Raw genomic sequence first — 14,288 nt, 5'->3', positions numbered from 1 at the left:
CAAAAAAAAAAAAAAAAAAAAAAAAAAAAAAAAAAAAAAATTGGACTGAAAGAGTGTAATAAAAGCTAGAAAGTTTTCATCGGCTTTTTGGGGTTATATGAAATATGATTACAGTTTGCTTAATTGATTGATTGATTTAGTGTGGTGGGTGTTAAGCCCAGGGCTTTCACTGTGAGGTACATCCCCGGTTCTTTTCATTTTTTAATTTTGTGTTAGGATCTCTGTAAGATGTTAAGTTGCCCAGGCTGGGCTCAAACTTGTGCTGTTTCTGCCTCAGCCTCCCAGATGCTTTCATGTTGACCACACAGATGAAAACTTTTTCCCTGAGCTTTTGCAAGATTATGGGTCTCTTTCTAAATCCATAACCCCTATTTTGAAGTCAAAACATCAGATCTTACTTAAAAAAATAAAAATAAAAATGGAGGTACCATTTTTATGACTTGATGACTGTGCCACCACTCGTGACAAATCGTATCAGCACGATTCACACCTTTGCTTTGAAGCAGGCACGTCGAAGTCCAGGTGTTTGGCGATCACCATGGCAACGCAGTATACTTGTTCGAACGAGACTGCAGCGTACAGCGGCGACATCAGAAGATCATCGAGGAGGCCCCCGCGGTAGGCGCCTTCTCGGTCCTGTCATTTTCATTTTCACGTCTGTGTCTGCGGGCCGGGGATGTAGCTCGGTGGTTCCGCCGCCGGCCTCACATCAGCATCTGTGGGACTCCTGCCCCCCGCACCCGCAAAGCAGCGCCCGGGAACTGCGCAGCGCTGAGACCGGAGCGGGGCAGGGGAGGCTCGGGTCCCTTCCGGGTAGAAAGGGCCCAGCCGCCCGGCGTGGCTCCGGCGAGCAGCTGGTAGTGGAGTCGCAGGGCCTTTTCTAACTGTTGCGAACTGCAGTTAATTACGGGAACGGAACGCGATGGTCTGTTAATTAGATGCGTTTTTATAGGGAAGATTTTGTCTTAACAACTGTTCCTTTCAGATGCTCCTGGAGTGCATTAGTCATTTTCCTGTCCTAACGGTGTGTCGGGGAAAGAGGGTCGCTGTCATTTTTGAATTTTCCTCTTAACTGGCTTAGGTTGCTATCCGGGTCACAGACGACCTGGGGTTTTCTTCTTTCAATGTATATTTCTAAAAAATCTGGGATCTGACATTTTTAGTTAATGTTTGTTATTCCTACGTTGTATTCAAAATGTACTTTCTGTTGCAGTCTGTTTGTGCTGTGTGAAGTACATGTCAGTAATTACCATACAGCCTATTTTCAAGCTGTGATTGCAATGTCCCCAATGTATCTGTAGAGCACTATTTTAAGTGGTAAGATAAACTTTGTTTACTTTTTTTTTGTTTTGTTTTTGAGACAGGGTCTCACTATGTAGTCGAGACTGACCTGGAACTCACTATGTAGCCCAGGCTGGTCTCAAACTCACAGCGATCCTCCTGCCTCAGCCTCCCGAGTGCTGGGATGACAGGCGTGCACCACCATGCCTGGATGCCTACCTCTTTATATATTTCTTTGTATGAATCTTGCATATTAACTCAGAATCTCTGGATTTCCCTATACCCCAAGAAATCATTAGGCACTTGATTCAGATTGCTCTATTATCCTGAAGCAAAAGGGAACCACCGAAAGTTTTCATATTGATAGAGTCATTTAGATAGCTAGGAAAGTTGTTATATAGATATAAAGGATAATGATATATGGTTATGCTGAGTAAAAACTATAATCATAGGGCTGGGGATTTAGCTCACTGGTTCTACCACCTGCCTCGCAGGCACAAGGTCCTGAGTTCAATCCCCAGTACCAAAAAAATTTAAAAAAGCAATAATCATGGATACTAAGTTTTTCTATGTTGACAAGATTTTTTTTTTTTCTCTTTGTGATACTGGTGATTGAACCCGGGACTCCACACAAGCTAGGAAAGTGCTTTACACTGAGCTACATCCCCAGCCCTGGTTCTTTTTTATTTTCAGACAAGAGTCTCACTAAATTGCCTAGGCTTCCCTCAAATTTCCAACTCTCCTGCCTCAGTCTCTTAAGTTGCTGGGATTACAGTCACATACCACTGTTCCTAGCTAGTGCAGGCTTTCTTGTTTTTGTTTTGAGACCGGGCCTCACCATGTAGTTCAGGCTGACCTTGAACTCACTGTGTGGCACAGGCGGGCCTTGAATTTATCGCAGTCCTCCTGCTTCAGCCTCCCAAGTGCTGGGATTAGAGGCCTGCGCCACCACACCTGGCTCTCCTTATCTTTTTAATGCAGTTATTTGATACATAAAAATATAAAGTCACTGTATTCTGATGGAAATGTTTGGTAAGGCAAGGTATTAATGCAAATGTTTTGAATTTTCATAGCCTGGTATCAAACCAGAAGTGAGAAGAAAGCTTGGAGAAGCTGCAGTCAGAGCTGCTAAAGCCGTAAATTATGTTGGGGCAGGTATGTTAGAAGTGTTTTTACCAGGAGAGACAAACTAAACTCATTTGTTTTTAGTTTCAGAAGGTAAAAGAGATTGTTTAGTTTTTGTCTGTTTGTTTGTTTTTTGACCTAGGTTCTTGCCGTGTAGCCCAGGCTGACCTCAAACTCAAATGGACCCTCCTGCCTCAGCCTCCTGAGTGTTAGGATTACAGGCGTGCGCCACCACACCTGAATGGCTTTTGTTTTTTTGTTTTTCACAGCATATTTGCCTTGTAATAAGTTACTGTTGTCTGTTTATTGGTTAGCTTTTGGAGGGGGCACCAGGGATCAAACTCAGGTCCTTGAGCTTACAAGGCAGGTGGTGGAACCACTGATCTGTGTCTCTGGCCCTGTTGGTTAGTTTTTAAAATTCTCATGTCTGTATTAATAAGTAAAATGACATACATGTTTCCTTTTGCTGTGACCAGAGGACAATAGGCTAGAATTTCGACCACGTTAAAAGAGATTCTGATGCCCTAGGACCCCAGCTCCTTGAGCCTCATGGGAAACATAGACGTGGCTGGCTTGTAAATTGGTGGCTTTCAGGTGGTTTGTTTTTTGTTTTTTCTTTTTTTGGGCAGGATCTCACCATTTAGTCCAGACTGGCCTTGAACTCACTGTGTCACCCAGGCTGGCCTTCAGCTTTCAGGTGATCCTCCTGCCTCAGCCTCCCGAGTGCTGGGATTACAGGCAAACACCATTACATCCAGGGCTGTCGTACCTCACAGAATAGCTTCCCACCCTAAGAATCCTCTGTGCTCTGCCTACTCCTCCTCAGCCCCCTAAACCCTCTCTGGTGCCCCCTCAGTGTGTCTTTGTAAGGTGCACATAGTGTAGTCGCACAGCACACGGCCTTTCCGGGTTGGCCTCTCCCTGTTACTCATCCGGGTCTCAGTTTCGTCCATGTCGTCTCACCGCTTCCCCATTCCTCTCTCTTTGGTGCTGAATGATGTCCCATTGTCTGTGCACACTGGAGCTTATGTGTCCACCTCCTACAGACAGAAATCTGGGTCACCTCCCAGTTTTGCAGTTATGGGTCGAGCTGTTATAAATACTTAGATGTGAAGCCAGGTGTGGTGGCGCACGCCTGTCATCCCAGCACTCGGGAGGCTGAGGCAGGAGGATCGCTGTGAGTTCAAGACCAGCCTGGGCTACACAGTGAGTTCCAGGGCAGTCTCAACTACATAGTGAGACCCCGTCTCAAAAAACCAAAAAACCAGACCAAACAAAAAAACTTAGATGCGAGATTTTATGTGGACGTAATCTTCTTCAAGTTCAGTCAAGAAGCAGGGTTGCCAGATCACGTAGTAAGCGTATGTTTAGTTTTGGAAGAAGCTGCCACAGCATCTTCCACTGAGCCTGTACCATCGCCTTCCTGCTGCGTGGCAGTGAATTGAGGCTTCCGGTTCCCCAGGGCCCTGCGTTTAGTCATCAGGGTTTGGGTTTTGACGAGTTGGATTCTTGCTGTTTTGGTTTGTACTTCCCTGATGATATGTGATGTTGAATATTTCGCATGATGTTCACCTGCCATCAGCATATCTCCTTTATGAAGTGTCTTTGCAGGTCTTACACACATTTTAAAAACCTGATTGCTTGTTTTCTTATTGTTTTTGAACCAGACTTGCTAAGTTGCACAGGCTGGCCCTGAGCTCATCATCCTCCTTCAGCCTCTCAGTAAGCTGGGATTATAAGCACAGGCCACCTGTCCAGCTTGTTTTCTTCTTTTGAATAACAATCCTATATCCCATGTGCCTTTTACAAACCCTCTCTCAATGTGAGGCTTGTGATCTCGTTCTCTTGAAATTGTCTTTTTTTTTTTTTTATACTAGGGATCGAACTCAGGACCTTGCCTTTTCGAAGCAGGCAGTGGAACCACTGAGCTAAATCCCTGGCCCTTGAAATTGTCTTTTGTAGATGAGAAGTTTTGGTTTTTAAAAAAAATTTTAATGGCCGGGCATGGTGGCACATGCCTGTAATCCTAGCCCTTGGGAGGCTGAGGCAGGAGGATCTCTGTGAGGTGTTAGTTAGAGACCAGCCTGGGCTACATAGTGAGTTCCAGGTCAGTCACAACTACATAGTGAGACCCTGTCTCAAAAAACCAAAAAAAAAAAAATTTAATGATGTCCAGCTTATCATTTCTTTCATGCCTTTGGTGTTATATGTAAGAAGTCATTACTGTATCCACAGTTATCTAGATATTCTCAGTTTTGTCTAGGAGTTTTGTGGTTTTGTATTTTACAGTTAGACATATGATACATTTTGAATTAATTTTTGTAAAAAGTATATGCCCTGTGTCTGCACCTTCTGTGGTTTTGAGTGTTTTATATTTCATTTCTTACCTTAGCATATTAATATGTCTTTTTTTTGGTTTTCTCAGTAGTAGCCCTAGAGTTTATAATATGCATCCACAGCTAATCCAAGTCCTCTTTCTTTTCTTTTTTTTTTTTGGTACCAGGAATCAAACTCAGGATCCTGTGCTTGCGAGGTAGGCAGTGGAACCACTGAGCTAAATCCCTGGCCTCTTTTTTGGTTTTTTTGAGACAGGGTCTCTCTATGTAGTTCAGGCTATGTAGTTCAGGTATTATCGGTGCGTACTACCTACCACCCTTGGCCCAGATCTACTTTAAATAGCAGTATATGGCTTCACTTACACTTATCTCCTACCTTATAGTAATAAAATAGCCCTAATTTCTCCCTCTTGTCCCTTCTGCTATTGTATTCATGCATTTTATTTCAACATAAGCTGTAAATGTGTTACCATATATGAAGTTGTTGTTCTTATTATTTTGAATAAACTCATCTATTCAATCAGTCAAAGAGAGTGGTGCTCAGTGGTTCCACCTCCTGCCTCTCAAGCGCAAGGTCCTGTGTTCGATCCCTGGTCCAAAAAAAAAAAAAAAAATCAGCCAAAAATAAGAGAATTAACATTTTATTTTACCTTCATCTGTTCATTCTCTGATGCTCTTCCTTTCTCTATGTGAATACGAGTTTCTTGCATGTAGCATTCTCCTTGTCTCTGAAGAACTCTCTTAACATTTCTTGGCAAGTGTACTAAATACATTCATCGGGCACCGTCAGGACACCGCACTTAAGATGATAAAGCCCAGCGTGTAAACTTCAGGGCTGCGGGCCTGGTGGGTGTGAGGGTCCAGGAGCAGGGCGGGAGGGAAGAGGAGAGGAGGGATGAAGGGGAGAGGTTATAGGCTTCCCTGCGCTCAGTGCACGCGTACGGCTTACACGGCAAACCGCTCTCCTTTAGAAGAAGCTGCTGAGGGCGCACAGGGAAGCGGGGAACGTGTTTCCTCGGTGCAGAGAGCACGATGGTAGCGGTGTGAGGCGGGGGCATCTTTGACTCCGCCGAAACACGGTCCCTGCACCGCGTCCCCGCCCTCCGGGACCGACTCAGAGCCTGGTTCACCCTTAGCTCATGACCCCCGATTCGCCTTTCCGTGACGAGATTGCACGCCAAGCCCTATTTTCAACTTGGACTCATTTGGTGCTGCGAGATGTGGGATGTTTTCTTCACGAAAAGTGAAACGTTTGTGACTAAACCACGGCAGCCGGGACACTGTGTGGGATCTCGGTGGGCTGCTGACTGTACACTCTCGATGCATGGCCTGTTGTGTTTCACCTCCCAGGCACCGTGGAGTTCATTCTGGACTCGCAGCACAACTTTTACTTCATGGAGATGAACACGAGGCTGCAGGTAGAACATCCTGTTACCGAGATGATCACGGGAACTGACTTGGTGGAGTGGCAGCTTCGGGTGAGGACGTGTTTCTGTCAAAGGTCACCCTGTATCAGGGCATTTCTGTGGTACACAATGAGCGTACTCGGTACAACACTCCATCTCCGGAGTAGGCGGCCTCTGGCCTCCCCAAAGAGGTGTCACTTCGGACAGGATTTACCTCCCGGTGGTTGTGACGGGACAGGAAAATGAGAGGTGAAAAAGTGGCGCGAATCCGGGCGTGGTGGCGCACTCCTGTAATCCCAGCACTTGCTCCGGAGGCTGAGGCAGGAGGATTGCTGTGAGTTTGAGACCAGCCTGGGCTACACAGGGAGTCCAAGGCCAGCTTGAACTATACAGTAAGACCCTGTCTCAAAAAAAAAAAAGAAAGAGAGAAAGAAAGAAGGAAGGAAGGAAGGAAAGAGTGTGCATAGAAAATGGCCTAAGAAAAGGGCAGTTTCATCCTCCATTATGATGACACTCCGTGTGACTCTTCTCTTCTGTTGAGCTGGGGACTTAGCTCAGTGGTGCCGCCACCTACCTGGCCAAGCATAAGGAGGTCTCAAGTTTGATCCCTGGTATAAAATATATATCAATAAATCAATCTGAAAATCAATATATGTATTGTGTGCTGTCAGCCAAAGTCAGATGACCATGAAAGGTAAATGTTGTGAATTGATGCAGGACACAAGGCCAGCAGACTCCCAGAACTGCCTGAGGGTGTGGCAGGATGGATGGGTTTGAGGCGCGGGCAGTCTTTGGCCATGTGTCTTTTACTGTAACACATTTTTTTCTAATACAAATGTTCACCATATCTTTTACCACACCCATATACCCATAGCTGTTCTGTACTGTGGAGAGTTGGAGGAGCACTGGTATAAACCAAAGTCCCATAAAACATATTCCTCTAAATATTAATAGTAAGAGCTCAGTCTCCTTTTCTTCTCTTTATTGAAAACAGTTGATTTTAGCTCATCCTTCTTTTTTAATATGAAAAACAAAGTTTTGTTTGTTTCGTTTTTTAGTGCTGGGGGATTGAGCCCAGCACCTTAGCATGTGCTAGGCAAGCATGCTCCCAACTGAGCCACACTTCCAGCTGCCCAAATTTTTAAGTCTTGTGAATGTTCTTGACTCCTATAGAATTTTTGTGTGGGATACTTGGGGTTGAACTCAGGACCTTGTGCTTGTGAGGCAGGCAGTGGAACCACTGAGCTAAATCCCCTGCTGCACTCCTATAAAATCTTTTGTTCTTGTTTGTTGCAACAGGGAATGAAGCCGGAGCTTTCACACTGAGCTGTATCCCTAGTTGGTTTTTATTTTTCATTTTGGGACAGGATCTCATTAAGTTGCCCAGTAGGGTTCGAACTTGGGATCCTTCTGCCTCAGCCTCCCAGAGTGCTGAGATTACAGACAACATTACCGCCCCCAGTAGGATGCTTGGTTCTTTATAGGTACTGAATCTAATTGTTTTTCCCATGCTGTGTTGCTAAAGTCTTGATTATTTTGATAATTTTGTCTTCTTAGGGCTTCTGTAAAAAATAATATGCTGTAAGGCAGGGGATTTAGCACAGTGGTTCTGCTGCCTGCCTTGCAAGCACAAGGTCCCGAGTTTGATCCCTGGTACCAAAAAAAAAAACAACAAAAAAACAAGAAAAAAAGGAAATGAAGCTTTAGCTGGGTGTGGTGGCTCGTGTCTGTAATCCCAGCACTTGCTCAGGAGGCTGAGGCAGGAGGATTGCTGTGAGTTCAAGACCAGCCTGGGCTATATAGTGAGTTCCAGATCAGTCTCAACTACATAGTGAGACCCTGTCTCAAAATACCAGAAAAAAAAAAAAGAAAAGATTGACTTGGGAGCTGAGTGCTACCGTTTTACATGAAAACTGAGAATGTCTTGTCAATAACAAGTTTTGGTTTTGCATACATTAAACACTGATTTATTTATTTAAGCTTTTTGAGGCAGGGTTTCACTCTGTAATCCAGGCTAGACTTGAACACATGGTGATCCTCCTGCTTCAGCCTCCCAAATACTCGAGTTACAGGCATTCACCACCATGCCCGGCTGGATTTTTGTATTTATGAATTAGCCATCAGTTTGTCTGTCTCCATTTAAAAACTCTAGAAATTCACTGTAGACTATTCCTAAGTCTGCATCTGTTGTTTAATCTATTTCTGTTTTGCCTGATACTCAGTTGGATGGATAGAGTCATAGTTTTTATTTAGCTCGTTGCAAAATCCAAATGTACATTTACTAGAGAAAAAAACAAGGCTGTTGACTAAGTTAAGGTGTTGTAAGGTGGGTTTTCATAAGAAGCACTGTTCTTCTATTCCCAGATTGCAGCAGGTGAGGAGATTCCTTTGAGCCAGGAAGAAATCCTGCTGCAAGGCCATGCCTTTGAGGCCAGAATCTATGCAGAAGACCCTAACAATGACTTTATGCCGGGGGCTGGACCGTTGGTACATCTCTCTACACCTCTCGCAGATCTTTCCACTAGGATCGAAACTGGAGTACAGCAAGGTATAGTGAAAGAAAATGAAACATCTTGCTTTTTTTTGTTTGTTTGTTTTTTTAAGACAGGGTCTCACTATGTAGTTGATGGTGACCTGGACCTCAATATGTAACCTTAGGCTGGTCTCAAATTCACAGCGATCCTCCTGCTTCAGCCTCCCGAGTGCTGGTATTACAGGCGTGAGCCACCATGCCTGGCTATGTCTCACTCTTATTAAACTTTTAATACACTTTTTTCTTTTGAGATCAGAGTGGCATTATACTACTCAGGCTGGTCCAGAACTATTGGGGTCAAGTGATCCTCCTGCCTCAGCCTCTTCAGTAGTTGAGGCTACAGGTGTACATCATTACATCAGGCTTTAGTGCATTATTTATTTTGGGGTTGAGTCTTATTCTTTCATATGGGAATATCTAGCATGTTTTAAAATAAAGGATTTAGGGGCCGGGCATTTAGCTCAGTGGTTCTGCAGCCTGCCTCACAAGTGCAAGGTCCTTCTGGAATAATTATCGTTGTAGCGTAACTTGTATTTTAAACAATGTAGTATTGTTTTGCAACACAACATACTACATTACAAGCTAAGCAATAATAAAATAAATATATTCCATTTAAAAATAACATTCCATTTAAAATTTCACTTTAGGTGCTGGGCGTGGTGGCACACACCTGTAATTCCAGCGCTCAGGAGACTGAGGCAGGAGGATCGCTGTGAGTTTGAGACCAGCCTGGGCTACACAGTGAGTTCCAGGTCAGTCTCAACTACGTAGTGAGACCCTGTCTTAAAAAACAAAAAACAAAACAAAACAAAAAAACCCCAAAATAAAATTCCATTTTAAAATCACAGTGCAGCTGGGCATGGTGGCACACACCTGTAATCCCAGCACTTGGGAGGCTGAGGCAGGAGGATTGCTGTGAGTTTGAGACCAGCCTGAGCTACATTGTGAGTTCTAGGTCAGTCTCAGCTACATAGTGAGACCTAGTCTCAAAAATAAATAAATAAATAAATAAATAAAATCACACTGCAAGAGCTACCACAGTTCTGTATATGAAATGGTGGTCACAACTAAAAGTGTCCTATGTACAGGAACTTCTTAATGTTATTTTTCTATATTTTCTTTTTTGTAAAGGATTTTTGTTTAACGTATCTGAAAAGAATGCATATACAAAGATTGAGACAGGATGGTTCGACACTAATGAATCTGTAAGAATTAGGATCTTGCAAAGGTGGAAAAAAGTTACCTAAACATTTTTTGAAATTGGAAACTGAAACAAAACCAAGGTGCTAGAATCCCTGTTAGCCATTACTAGGAGGCTTCGTACGACTCTCTGTGTGCTTTTATTAAACTAGAGCATCTGGTTGCTGTCGGCACCCTCATGCACAGGTCAGAAATGAGGGGCTTCCTCACCCGGCCCCGCGGTGATGAGGGCCCTCCCCACACACTGCACAGCTTCTTATCCATCCTCACGACCTGCAGTGCCAGCTACCTCGTACGCATCGCCCTGTAGCACCGCCCTCAGGGCCCTCGGTGGCCAGGCGTTCAGCCAGGTTCTAGGGACCCCTAACCCGGGAGGGTCACGATCCCTGCTGAGCAGATAAGGGGGACGCTGCCTTGCAAACTGCACCCAGATGGTGTATTTCACTGTGGACAGCTCAGCAGCTGGACTCTGTCATCATTTTCTTCCCCTGCAGTGTCTGAAAGTCCAAGGGGGCTGGAGGTTTAGCTCAGTGGTTCCAGCACCTGCCTCACAAGCCCAAGGGTCTGAGTTCGATCCCGGTACCAAAAAAAAAAAAAAAAAAAAAAAAATAAAAAAAAAAAAAAAAAAAAAAAAAAAAAAAAAAAAAGAGAGGCCAGGGACAAAGGCCCATAGATAGAAGTCCAAGAGTATGTGGCTCTCACCAGTCTTATCTGTGACTGCATAGCTGTCAGAAACAGTCGGTTCATATTCAGGTAGAAATGTGTTTGTTGTATAGATAGCAGGAGGCATGTTTTGCTAACCATGCCATCATCAGCAAAAATCCTTAATTGTCTGCATAGTGGAAATCGTTTTTTGAGGTTTTGTTTTGTCTTTTTGAGACAGGGTCTCACTATATAGTTCAAACTGGCCTTGAACTCACTGTGTAGCGCAGGCTGGCCTCAAACTCAAGGCAGTCTCCTGCCTCAGCCTCCCAAGTGCTGGGATTGTAGGTGTGCACCACCATGCCTGGCTCTGGAATTAGTTTTGTATCAACTTGAAATATTTAGAACTTGACGTTGACCTCAGCTTCTCCGCTGGAGTGTTGGTAGCAGTTTGCTGGATCTTCTTCACTGCCAGAGGAGGGCACACACCTTTTTTCCCTCCTTTTCTTTTTGAAACAGGGTCTCCCTGCTTATCCCAGGCTGGCCTTGAATTCACCAACCTCCTGCCTCAGCCTCCCAAGCACTGGATATATAGGCTCCTTTAACCACGAGAACCACCCCGTGAGTAGGCGTAATTATCATCCTCACTTTCTGGGTGAGGAAATTGGACCACAGAGGAGCTAAATGACTCACCCAAGGTCATCCGGGATCTGAGACTTAGGCCTGGGCACCTGGCTCCAGAATCTGTCCTCTGAGCCACTGCCGTCTTCCATTTCAATCGAGAGAATAGTTATGCCGTGCGTGGATAGGGCAGTTCTGAGAACAGAAAGCTCTGTTAGACTGATCTAATCGGGACTAGTTTTTTAGAGGAAATCTGGAGTGAATTTAAGTAAGCAGATGTTATAACCCAGTGAAAAGTGAAGAAAAGGGAAAGCAAAAAATGTGTTAGAAACCGGGCATGGTGGTGCATGCGTGTAATTCCAGCCCTTGGGAGGCTGATGCAGGAGGATCGCTGTGAGTTTGAGACCAGCCTGGGCTACACAGTGAGTTCCAGGTCAGTCTCAACTACATAGCGAGACCCTGCCTTAAAAAACCAAAAAAAAAAAAAAAAAAAAAAAAAAAAAAAAAATTGTTAGAAGAACTGTAGGAGGATTGTGTGGCTGAAGGAAGGGGTCAGGACGGTGAATACTTGGAGATGCAGTCGGAGTCGTAGGTTGAGGGCAGGTTATAAAGCATCTTGAAAGTCAAAAAGAAGCATTAGGACTTAATGATTTTACAAAATTGGTAGCGTTCTGAAGGCCACCTTTGGCAGCTGGTAAAATTTTTCACTTGCTAGCAGAGCACGTTAGAAACACAGAAGGACGTGGCGGTAGTAAAGAATGGCCCTGTGCACAAGCAGAGCTCGCAGTGTGGTTTACGGGAGCTGCTCCGAGGATGGCAGGGATGTGAAACCGTGAAAGACTTCCGGGTTCGCATGTTGGCCCTGGGAGGAATAATGGGGCCCACAGAGCTCCCCCAGCCCTGCCCCCCCCGGAACCGCTGGTGCATCTGTTGGTAGTGTTCAGAGAGGTCAAGATGACCTGTGAAGGTTGGAAAAGAATCCTACAGCAACGGCCTTTACCTCTTCCACTTGAACCATTTCTAACCAGTTGTGCCGTGGTTTGGTCTTGTTCTCTAGAACTGTAATCATAGTAAGAATAGCTGTCGTTTGCTTATCGGCCCTGCCAGGTATGGCACTGGGCACTTTATTGTCACGCCTCCCGACAACTCTACGGGAGAGTGGAATTTTTTCATTTCACCTATGAGGGAACAGAGTGGGGAGGGGCGGGGAATGCTAAGAGAGAAGTGAGGGTAACTGCGAGCCTGAAAGGAGTTCGAGTTTGAGCCAGAAAGAAGACAGAGTAGGAGAAAGCCATTCTGCGTGTCACTGAATCCCTGTGTTAGCAACTGGCAGTGCTAGGTGGCCGCATCCTCATTAACTTTGGACAAGTTTATCCTGTCATTGTGATTAGTACGCTTTTGCAGTACGTAATGATTGCACTCAGCATGGGGAGCTGGTACATTCACACAGCACATCTGGATTCTCTTTACTTCCCCTTCCTTGCCTCTTTCTCTCTACACCCTCCTATTTACAACAACAACAACAACAAAAACCAAAAACACTATCTCCTGCCGGGCATGGTGGCGCATGCCTGTAATCCCAGCACTCGGAAGGCTGAGGCAGGAGGATCGCAGCGAGTTCGAGACCAGCTTGGGCTACATGGTGAGTTCCAGGTCAGTCTCAACTACGTAGTGAGACCCTGTCTCAAAAAAAACAAAAAACTATTTCCCTGGTTCCTATTATCTATCTTGTTTTGTTCTTTATGGACGAGTTTTTGAGCCTCTGCACCTCAGCTGCCTCACAAATAGAACAGTGGTAATGGTGCTACCTTTCAGGAGTTTGTGCGAACTAAGTGTGAAACGTACATAAGCAGGATGTCTTGCTTGTCCCGTCTTAGTTTTGAGAGTCTGCTGTGGTTTTCCATTTCAGGAGATGATGTTTCCGTGCATTATGATCCCATGATCGCAAAGCTAGTTGTATGGGCTGCAGATCGCCAGGCGGCCCTAACGAAGCTGAGGTACAGCCTTCGTCAGTTCAACGTGAGTGGCCCTGGGCTGTGTGGATGACCCTGAGCTCTTTGGCCAGCATCAAAGGTCATCCTTTGACCTGTCAGAGCCGTGGTCTTACCAGCTTCTGTCCACCCATTGAATGTATGCGTCAACAGAATGATTTCACATGGGGGGATTTCCATGGGTTAGAAATAGGCTTTGAGGACTTCTAGATTTCAGTTAGGAAAGAAAGATTGCGGAAGTAAAACTACCAGTGTCAGTGTTGTATTTGTGTGAACTCTAGTGATTCTATACTGGCCAGCCACGTGAGCACTGCCTACAGTCTAGAAATTTTTCTCCAAAGGAAAATAATTATGTTTAGTTTTGTTTGCTCGACAGTTATTTTTCTGCAACGTGTTAATTTCCTTGGTGCAGAAAGTCCCACAGCACATTGATTTAGCTTCGCAGAAGAATTTATTAATAAATGACACTGAAATTGGTACCTGTTCCTTGTTTGATCAAACCTGCTTTCTGTGGCTCCAACCACACTGGCCTCCTTGCCGTTCCTCGCCGTGTGCCTGTCCCCTCTTCCAGTGTCCCCTCTTCCAGTGTCCTCTTCCACTGTCCCCTTTTCCAGTGTCCCCTCTTCCAGTGTCCCCTTTTCCAGTGTCCTCTTCCAGTGTCCTCTCTTCCAGTGTCCTCTTCCAGTTTTCTCTCTTCCAGTGTCCTCTTCCAGTGTCCCCTCTTCCAGTGTCCCCTCTTCCAGTGTCCCCTCTTCCAGTGTCCCCTCTTCCAGTGTCCTCTTCCACTGTCCCCTTTTCCAGTGTCCCCTCTTCCAGTGTCCCCTTTTCCAGTGTCCTCTTCCAGTGTCCTCTCTTCCAGTGTCCTCTTCCAGTTTTCTCTCTTCCAGTGTCCTCTTCCAGTGTCCCCTCTTCCAGTGTCCCCTCTTCCAGTGTCCTCTTCCAGTGTCCCCTCTTCCAGTGTCCCCTCTTCCACTGTCCTCCTCCAGTGTCCCCTCTTCCAGTGTTCTCTTCCAGTGTCCCGTCTTCCAGTGTCCTCCTCCAGTGTCCCCTCTTCCAGTGTCCTCTTCCAGTGTCCTCTTCCAGTTTTCTCTCTTCCAGTGTCCCCTCCTCCAGTGTCCCCTCCTCCAGTGTCCCCTCTTCCCGTCCCCTCTGC

The 14,288-nt window shown here is 45.4% G+C and overlaps 1 protein-coding gene across 1 annotated transcript in view; it reads left to right on the top strand.

Moving 5' to 3' along the window:
- Positions 1-14,288, top strand: part of Mccc1 (methylcrotonoyl-CoA carboxylase 1) — a 61,140-nt gene that overhangs the window by 29,835 nt on the left and 17,017 nt on the right. Inside the window, exons 8-12 of the mRNA XM_010624542.3 lie at positions 507-618; positions 2,355-2,436; positions 6,093-6,220; positions 8,513-8,696; positions 13,054-13,163. Coding sequence (XP_010622844.1) covers positions 507-618; positions 2,355-2,436; positions 6,093-6,220; positions 8,513-8,696; positions 13,054-13,163 — 616 coding nt within the window. The remainder of the gene's footprint in view (positions 1-506; positions 619-2,354; positions 2,437-6,092; positions 6,221-8,512; positions 8,697-13,053; positions 13,164-14,288) is intronic.

The sequence above is a fragment of the Fukomys damarensis genome, unplaced genomic scaffold (assembly GCF_012274545.1).
Source record: "Fukomys damarensis isolate Sample0158 unplaced genomic scaffold, DMR_v1.0_HiC HiC_scaffold_12, whole genome shotgun sequence".
NCBI classification, from domain to species: Eukaryota; Metazoa; Chordata; class Mammalia; order Rodentia; family Bathyergidae; genus Fukomys; species Fukomys damarensis.
Note: the sequence above shows the minus strand (reverse complement) of the source record. Positions and strands in the feature narration are given on the sequence as shown.